At 56.3% G+C, this 9,724-nt stretch overlaps 1 protein-coding gene across 1 annotated transcript; it reads right to left on the reverse strand.

Moving 5' to 3' along the window:
* Positions 1–836: 836 nt before the first annotated feature.
* TNFAIP8L1 (TNF alpha induced protein 8 like 1) lies at positions 837–1,524 on the reverse strand. The gene has a single exon (XM_021705385.2). The coding sequence runs from the start codon at positions 1,515–1,517 to the stop codon at positions 957–959; it is 561 nt and encodes a 186-aa protein (XP_021561060.1). The 5' UTR covers positions 1,518–1,524; the 3' UTR covers positions 837–956.
* Between the last annotated feature and the right edge of the window lie 8,200 nt (positions 1,525–9,724).

Below are 9,724 nucleotides of genomic sequence, written 5' to 3' on the forward strand. Positions count from 1 at the left end.
GTGCCCTGAGCTGAGAGTCCCTGCATCCTCTGGGTGTCGCCAAAGCCAGAATTTGTTGAACGTTGCTTTCCGTGGTCTCGTCAAAACAGTTGTTGGTCTACCGAACACGTGAGATGATCATCTTCAAATGGGCATGCCTCTCGGCTGGCTTTACCCTGGAGCCCCGGGTCGGGGACACCCTCTGACCCCTCCCATGTGGGAGTCGGCTGCGATTCCAGCCCCATCGAGACATCCTACCTAGAGCAGCCACCCCGGCGCTCTCCTCGGCGCCCTGGCGCACCTGCCCTGGGGCTGCCGGAACTGAGTGCCCCCGGCCGGGCGGAGGCAGCAACAGAAATGTGTTCCCTCTTAGTTCTGGAGGCCAGAAGCCTGCGATCAGGATGTCAGCTGGGCTGTTCCAGTGTCTGCCCCCATCTTCACACACGTCCGAATGTCCCCTTCCTACAAGGACCAGGGGCCCAGCGCTACTCCAACCTGACCTCATCTTAACTAATTACATCTGCAACGACCCTCCTTCCCAAGAAGGTCACATTCAGAGGTCCTGGGGGCTAGGACTTCAAAGAATTTGGGGAGATGCAGCTCACCCTGTAACACTCCCTTTCTTCCGGTTCACCACGACCCTGTCGCAAGGAACAGGCAACATCGTTCACATCATTAAGTGGCGAGCTCCAGCTTCCAGAGGCATCCGGTGGCTGGAGGGGTAGTGCGGCCAGGCCGGCCTGGGCAGAGAGCAGTCTCAGGGTGCTTGGGAGGCCACGGGCCGGCAGGCTGAGCTCTTGTCCTCTGGAGATGGGGCGGAGGGAGAGGCGACAAGAGTCCTTAAAACCGCTGCTTCGCACGGATTAGCATCCTCTCCGAGGGGACGGGCACCTGTCCTGGGGATTTGGCCAGAATTGGACGGGAGAAAAGAGGTTCTGGAGCCGCCCCCGCCCCCGCAGCAAACCCAGGCCCAGAGGTCATATGCTGTCGTCGTCCAGCATCCTGGTGAGGCCCTCGCAGATGTGGCGCAGGTGCGAGCGGTAGGGCTCGGCGGGGCCGTAGAGCGCCGCCAGGAAGTCGCAGTCGGCCAAGTGGCCGAAGACGTGGTTGATGCGGCCGTGGGATTTGGCGGTCAGGTGCGTGCCCACGGCCTGGTGCAGCAGGTCCCGGCACTCGTGCAGGGCGGCGGCCAGCACGCGCCGGTCGAAGGTGAAGTCCACCTGGTGGAAGCTGACCGCGGTCATGGCCAGGCGGCGCGCCCTCTGGCGGAAGCGCTGCAGCAGGGCCAGCTCCTCGCCGTCCAGCTGGCCGCCGCGGAGCAGGACGCCCAGCTTCACGGCCACCTTGACCAGGTTCTTGAGCACCTTCTGGGCCTCCTTGCGGCTGCGTGTGAACTCTTTGGTGGCGCGGTACAGCTCGTCCAGCACCTCGCTGCTCGTGTCGTCGATGAACACGGCCACGGTGGCCTTGGACGCCATCTTGCTCAGGAGCTTCTTCTGGGCCTGCAGGGCCAGGCTCTTGGTGCTGAAGGCGTCCATCGGCCCTGCCGGGTAGAAAGGCACACAGGCGTCAGTCCCCACAGCCCCGGGGCCCGCCGGGCCCCTTGTGTTTGCTGCCACATCGTCCCAATCCGTGAAATGGGTGCGTGCCAGTGGCCTAGCCCGAGGGGAGCCTCACCGACAGGAGCCTGCTGTTCCACAAACTTGCCGGGAAGCACCTACTGGGTGCGGGGTGGAGGCGTGTCCAGGACACATGGCCCGTGCTACTCAGAAGCTACAAGATGCCATCGTGTGGGCACCCCAGAGAGGCAGGGGTGTGGGCAGGCCTGGAGGGAGGGACAGGCGAGGAGGTGGGCAGAGGTCCAAGTCCCAGGCTGACAGATCTTCACACTCCGCGGCCTAGAGGAGGGACGCTCTGAGGAGCCAGAGCACAGACACAAAGGGCAGGACACCTACGTAGGAAGGCTTGTGAAAAAAAATCAGTCACACTGAAAAGATGGGGACCAAAGGGACCCTAAGGGATCTAAGGGAGTTCATTTCTTAAAAAAGAAAGAGGGGCGCCTGGGTGGTTCAGTTGGTTAGGCGTCTGCCTTCGGCTTGGGTCGTGATCCCAGGATCCTGAGATCGAGTCCCGCATCAGGCTCCCTGCTCGGCAGGGGGTCTGCTTCTCCCTGTGCGCCTCACCCTGCTTGCGCTCTCTCTCTCTCATTCTCTCTCAAATAAATAAAATCTTTTAAAATTTTTAAAAAAGGAAGGGTAAAGTCAAAAGAGGGAATGCATAATGGTGAAATCTGGGCAGGATGTTCTCCAGTCCCCCAGACCCACCATATCCTCGCTGTGGGCTGAGGGGCTCAAGGCGAGTTACCACAGGCAGATTCCACCCCCACTAAGTCCAGCTTGTCATTCCCCACCCCCATCCTGCAGTTCAGTAGGATGGGGGTCCCAGGCCCCAGGCCCTGGGCTGTTTAGGGTGGAGGAGGCCAGTTATTACCAATTCCCTGGCCTCACTGTCCCGGCGCCCTGGGGCGAGAAAGGAGCCAGGTGGACAGTAGCCTGGGCTGTGGGGCCCTGGCGGGGGCGGGGGGGGGGGCACGTGTGAGGTTTCTAGAGACACATTGCTCCAGCGACGCCTCTGATCTGGAAACGCTGACTTGTGACAGCTCCCGCCCGGAAAGGGCCGGGACAGTGGCCAAGGGGAGCGGCAGGCCAGCTCTCGGGGCACAGTGAGCAGGCCTCCGACAGCAGACTCTGTCTGTTCCTCACACCTGTCTCCACGGCCAACTGCCAGGTGCCCCGAGCTCTGAAGCCGCCCCTCCAACCACCTCCTTCCCGCGGTACCAGAGTTCTTCCCAACCTGCACATCTGGGCGGGACCCTTGCCTTCTGAGGACCGGCTGGCAGCTCCCACAGCTCCTAGGACCTGGCCCCACACCCCATTCGGGTGCCCGCATCCTCCCTGGTGAACTCCTGTTCATCGCCCCAGAGCCCTGGCCCCTGAGTCCCTGCCTCTTCTCGAAGTTTCATCCCTCAGCTCAGCTTGGATACTACCTCTTCTAGGAAGCCATCCCCGAACCAGCAAACTGACGATGAGGCACCTCCTCTGGGCCACGCAGTGCCCCAGGCACCCCCCAACACTGCTCTGCCCACCCCCACAGCCTTCACTCCCCAGCTGGTCGGCCTCACCCCAGCCCGCGGGGCAGGCAAGGGGCCCACTTCCTTACCCGCTGTGTCTTTGGAGACTCCACAAAAATGAATGAGGCAAGCCTGAGACCCACCCCCAGCCCTCACCCACTGGCCCAGGCCCTAGTAGAATCCACCCCCATCCTGGCCCCAGGCCGGCCAGACCAGGAATGCCATGTGGGTGCCCGCTCAGCCCCCAGAACCCCCACAAAGCCCGTCTTTGTGTGAGCTCACACCGAGAGAAGTCCCACCCCCTGGGCTGCCCCCTCGCCTGCCCTCAGAGGTCAGGGTGGGCACGGGGATTGCAGGACTGCCTTCCCTGCCCCCCACCCTGTCACCAGCCTTTGGGGCTACGCGGGCCTGGGCCAGAGCAGGGGTGCTGCTGACTTGACACCACATGGCGGGCCCTGAGCCGGCAGCGTGCACCCATTTCATCATTTCCGCCAGGTAGTAGGCTGATTTCCAATTTGCTGAAGAAATTACACAGGCTCAGAGAGGCTGAGCCACTTCCCCTAGGCCACACAGCAACACAGCAACTGACCGCCTCGGCAGGCCTAACTCTCTCCACCTTCCCCAGTTGGTGCCTGCAAATCACCTCGAGCTTTCAAGGGCCAGGAGCTGTTTCAGTGACAAATCCAGCCCCAGGACTTAGGACCTGCTCCCGGATCTGACCGTTTAGTCAAGCAACATAACCGCCCCATGCCTCAGTTTCCCCATCTGTAAAATGGGGAAGATGGAACTAAGTCTGTCCTAGGGCAGAAGCTGGTGGCCAACCCCAGTGCCCCCCAGGCTGTGAGCTTTCCCTGGGCCAGGGGCTGGATGCCACTGCCTGGAATTCTGCCTTTCAAGCTCCACGCCATTCAGGTCCCTGAAGGCATAGCCCTACTTGTCTGTGAGATTCTCTGGGGAAAGGGCAGCAGCAGCTTCGGGCTGCTGAAGGGAGTACCTGTGCCTCCCAGATGCCTCCCCACCAGTTTCTCTAGAACGTTCTATTCCATTCCCTGTACCAGGACTCCTCCTCTCCCTATTACTCATCCTGTAAACTGCTCATCCAAGTCTCAGCATTGCGGTCACCTCCTCCTGGAAGCCTTCCTGGGTGTCCCAGGCTGGGCCAGGTGCCCCTTGGCTCCAATGGCGCCCCCAGGCACGCTCCATTCTGGCCTTGCACACCTTGATCTCATTGTTCGTCTCCCTGGCCTGACAGTGCAGGCAGGGGCTGGGGCTCCCTTGTTCAGACGGTGCCTCCGGTGGTCAGCCCAGGGCCTGGTACACAGCAGGCGCCCCATAAGTGTTTATTGAAGGCATGAGGGAAAGGATGTCCACAAACATCAGGAACGAGAAGGAACCCCCAAGGCCTTGCGTTCAGTCTCCCCGGCTTACAGATGGACAAACAGGCTCAGAGAGGGAAAGGACTTTCCCTGAGTCCAGGGAGGAGCCCCAGGTGCCTGGACCCCAAGGGCCCTGGAGCCCAGGTCTTGCTGCCTATCTTGGTTGCTGTGTGACTTCCAGGGGCGAGGTGGCGGGGGGGGGGGGGGGGCTCTGTCCCTCTCTGGGCCTTGGCCTTCCAATCTGCAAGTGCTGGTTGAGTGTGTTGGTTCCGGAGGGGAGCTGGGCCCCCAGCAGGACCTCCCTCCTAAGCCCAGAAGGAAAAGGCAGCTGCAGCCTCCCTCTGGGCCTCCACACTCCTAACCCCTCCTAACTCCCAGCCCCCAGACCTGCTAACACCTGGGCCAGCCCAGCTGCATGACCCCCTCCTCCCCGACCCATTGTTCTGCCAGAAACCCCCGTCCAAGCAGGCGGACAAGGAGATGACTGCCATCCCAGGGGAGCAGGCCACAGACGAAAATAAACCCCGGCCTTCCTTCCTTCCTACACACTCACCCAGGTCTGAGGGCGGGCAAGCCAGGAGGTGACCAGGCTGTGCCACGTCAGCCTTTCTGGGGCAGGGCCTTCCCAGGAACTGCCCAGGGGCTCAGGGGCCAGATGGTCAGCGTCCCTAGTCCCTGCCCACCGAGTGCCCGAGTGTCCCATTATCATCAAAGCTAAAAAAGCCTGCTAAAGGATCGAGGGCTTGGCTAGAACACTCATTCAGTCGCTAATGAGCATTTATGGAGCACCACGTGTGTCCCAAGCACGGGGGATACTGGAATGACCCAAAGAGATCCTGTCCCTGCCTTCTGGGGGAATTCCAGCCTTCTAGACCCAGGCCACCTTATTACAAAATAATTTGGGTCCCCCCATTTCCCTGAAATGCAATCTACAGACACCACTGTCTACCTGCACCCACCAGTTTAAAAACAAAATAGGGGGTGCCTGGCTGGCTCAGTAGTTAGAGTGTGTGACGCTTGATATCGGGGTTGTGAGTTTAAGCCCCATGTTGGGTGTAGAGATTACTTAAAAACCTTTAGCGGCTCCTGGATGGCTCAGTAGGTTAGGCGTCTACCTTCTGCTCAGTTCATGATCCTGGGGTCCTGGGATCGAGCTCCACATCGGGCTCCCTGCTCAGTGGGGAGTCTGCTTCTCCCTCTAGCTCTGCCCCTCCCCCCAACACATGCGTGCCCTCTCTGTCTCTCAAAAATAAATAAAATCCTTAAAAAAATTAAATCTTTAAAAACATAAATAAATAAATAGATGGTATAAAGGTGGTAGTCTGAAGCAGACTGATCGGGGAAGGGATCTGGAACATCCCTTGTTTTGTGTCTCAATTTGGGTCTATACAAATGTAAAAAGCCATCGAGCTAGATGGTCGTACAACTGTGATTATGCTAAAACCCAGCAAATTGTACACTTTCCAAGGATGAATTTTATGGTATGTGAATTTATAATCTCGATAAAAAAAAATTCTAATCTTTCTCCAAAGAAGAAACATAAATGGCCAACAAGCAGCAGGAAAGACGCTCAGGGAGGGAACCAGACAGAGAAAGCCACACAGGGTGTGAGTGCACGTGGGTGACACGGCCAGAACAGACTCATCCACGGAGAGGAAAGGGGGGTCGTGGGGGCGGGGGGGCCGGAGGCGGACTGTGTGGGGCGGGGCGTGACTATTGATGGGGATGGGGTTTCTTTTTGGAGAGAGGGAATGTTCTGGAAGTTGAACACTTCATTATTTTTTTTAAAGATTTTATTTATTTATTTGAGAGAATGAGGGAGAGAGAGCAGAGAGCACATGATGGGCGGGAGGGTCAGAGGGAGAAGCAGACTCCCCGCCGAGCAGGGAGCCCGATGCGGGACTCGATCCCTGGACTCCAGGATCATGACCTGAGCCGAAGGCAGTCGCTTAACCGACTGAGCCACCCAGGCGCCCCTGGAAGTTGAACACTTTAAAGCAGTGAATTTTATGGTATTCGGGTTATATCTTATCAAGCTGAACACTTACTATATATATTAAGTGTATATATTTTATACCTCTCTGCCCCTTACTATATATGTTTTATGCCTCATTTTTTTATGCCTCATATTTAAAATGTTAAATAAATTTAACATTTAAAAAGTCAGGATTTGGCCCATGCTGTAGTACAAACAGAAATAAAAGGATCACACAAGCTGAGATTTGTAAATCACTTCCACCTTGCCAGGCACATAGTAGGTGCCAGGCACATAGTAGGTGCCTAATAATACATGGTTGATCAAAAAGAATTTCCCGCCTTAGCAGCACAAGCCTACCGCACTGGAGGATGGAGCGCATCTCCTAGAGATCTGCATATGGGGCATAGGGCAGTGAACCTGTAGCTACAGATTCCTGTCTAAAAGAGCTCCACCTCTCCCTCAATTTACACAGGAGTTGCATTTTGGGAACAGTCACTGGGTATTAAAACCGTGCAAAACCCCACTCAACGGTTTGTTTCTGGCAGGATGTTAGGAAGTTGTGGGTGCCAGGGGGCTACTCAAGGCACATGGCTGGATGCCTAGTGTCCCTGCTCCCTGCCCCCCAATGCCAGAACATCCTGTTATCATCACAAGCAAAAAGAAAGCCCTCCAAATTTCCAAAATAGTCCCCTAAGAGGCATCTTCCTTGCTGGAAGGAGGAGACACCAGAAATCAGTGAACACAAAAACAAACAGGATAATTTCAGGGAGAGATAAGAGCCAAGGAGGAGGGGGGAGTGACAGCCAGGGACAGCAGGTGACCTTGGCCAGGATGGTCAGGAAGGCCTCTCTGAGGTGGAGCTGCCAAAGCTGGGACTGGAAAGACAAGGTCTGGGGGAAAGGTGAGCCAGGCAGAGGAAACAGCTGGTGCAAAGGCCCTGGGGCAGGACTGTGCCTGTGTTAGAAGAGCAGTGAGGAGAGTGAAGGCCACTGTCCGGGTCCTCCCACTGCCCTGCTATCTCCCCACAGGGACCCCAGACAGGCCCCATGCCCTTGGGGACAGCTTTCCCATCTGTGAAATGGGTGTCCAGGTACAGAGTCCTTGGCTCTGTTGATGCTTGCTCTGCCCCCCACATTCTTCCCCAGAACTGTGGAGCCCAGTCCACACTTCCTCTGTCAACCCCACTTTGTCTTTTGGACTCGGAACTTTGTCCTCATCCCAGTTTGGACACTCCAGCTCCCAAACGCCCTGAAAACTGGCCACGGACCCTGACCTCAAACCTCTGGGCTGCTCTAACATCCTTTACCTGCAGAGGCAAAGACAGGAGGCAGGACTGTCCCTGAGCCTCCCCTGAGAGGTGAAGGGCACACATCAGTGAACGGCACCCTCCCAGCGGACCCTGTTCTTTCCAGTCCCTTCAGTTCCCAAACTCGGGAGCCGAGCCAATCTCTCCCCCATTACAGCCACAACCCCCTCCATCAGTCTCTCCGTTGCTCAGTGGGCTCCAGCCTCACCCATCCCCTCGCTGCATGCACTGTACCTCTGCCAGGGGTCGGGAGCAGGGGGCGTTCTCAGCATAATGGTCCCCCTGCTCAGAAAGGCTTTCCCTGACAACCCAAATCATTCACCCCTGGTCTCCTCCACCTCACCCCGTTTATTTGTGACAATTCATTGTGTTGGTTCATGACTTAGGCTTCCTATGCCAGGCTCGAGGCCGTGAAGGCGGACAATGGGTCTGTCTTAGTCCTAGCGGGGTCCCCAGTAACCAGTACCCAGTCCTGGGCACGCAGTGGATCCTAACTAGAGGATTGTTGAATGACTAATTGATCACTGAATGCAAATCGAGGCACAGGTTAATGCGGGCGGGAAATGATGTTGCAAAGCTGCCCAGGCCCTTTTTGTTGGGAGGCCCTGGAGGTGGGGGTGGGGAGACCCCTCCTGGCCCTCCCCCATCCCACCGGGGCTGAGCACACCACAACCCCGTGTCGAGTCCCCACAGCCAAATCGCTTTCCGCTAAATGCTCCTGGTAAGTTTCGCCAAACCAGGATGGGTCACGGGCCTACACACGTGGTTGACAAACACGTGCAGTTCTGGGCACGGACGTCATCTGACATTCTCCTTTACGGGAACAAGCCAGACTAACGAGAAACAAGGAGAACGAGAACTGTGTTCATCAGCAACGAGAGCGACGTCGGTGCCGAGCCCGATGGCAGGTGTCTGGGGGCGGGAGAACGCCTCCTCCACACTCTTGTGCTTTTCACAAGGAAACCGCTGTGGACCCGACACACTGTTGAGTTTAATTCTCATCATTGGCATTCTCTTCATCACTTTCTTGAGTTCTACCAGGAGTTGGCGAACCCTGGCCCACTGCCCGTTTTTGTAAATAAAGTTTTATTGGCACACCGCCACAGCCATTCACTTGCATACCGTCTATGACCACTTCTGCGCTATAACGGCAGGCTTGGGTACACAGGACAGAGACGTGCATGGCTTACAGAGCTGAAAATATTTATCCTCGGGCCCTTCATAGAAAAAGTTTGCCAACCCCTGGTCTAGACAATCAACAGAACAATAAATCAAACCCCGATGTGTAGTAGTTGCCAATTTCCACGGTGTACGTGCTCCCACCACGGCCAATTTCAAGCTTCCAACTTGATGTCAGCGAAGGTGGAGCTGGGAAGAGCTGCTCACCATTTCCACCAACCACATCCAATAGATGAAAATGACCTCAAGAGTACAGATTTTAGTCAAATACGGTAGAATAATTAGGAAGTCACAATTTTTGACTATTTATGACCTTTGCTTTTTTATGAGATTTATCAACATATGATTCACACACCAAAAAATTTGTCCTTTTAAAGTGTACAACTCAGTGGTTTTTATATATTCACAGAGTTGTGCAACTAGTGCCCTTATCTAGTTCTGGAACATTCCATCACCCCAAAAAGCAACCCCGTCCCCATCAGCAGTCCCCTCCTGCAGACCCTGGCCCCCACGAGCCCCCTTCCCGTCCGTGGAAGAGCCTATTCTGTGCGTGTCACACACATGGACTCACCCCGTGTGGCCTTCTGTGTCTGGTTCCCTCCCTGAGCGTCGTGGGCGTGGGGTCCGTCCGCGGGGCAGCACATGTCAACGCTTCACTCCTTTTTATGGCCAAATAATATTCTATACCCTAGTTTTAAATATATGTAAGTTCATACTCTGTCATTTTTAATAATAGCTGTGTTTAACAACCCAGCCGTGAAGATTGCTGATGAGAC

Source organism: Neomonachus schauinslandi, chromosome 1, assembly GCF_002201575.2.
Source record: "Neomonachus schauinslandi chromosome 1, ASM220157v2, whole genome shotgun sequence".
Lineage (NCBI taxonomy): Eukaryota > Metazoa > Chordata > Mammalia > Carnivora > Phocidae > Neomonachus > Neomonachus schauinslandi.

Excerpts from the sequence above, each read along its gene's own strand:
- TNFAIP8L1 (XM_021705385.2), bottom strand. The coding sequence starts at position 1,517 with ATGGACGCCTTCAGCACCAAGAGCCTGGCCCTGCAGGCCCAGAAGAAG.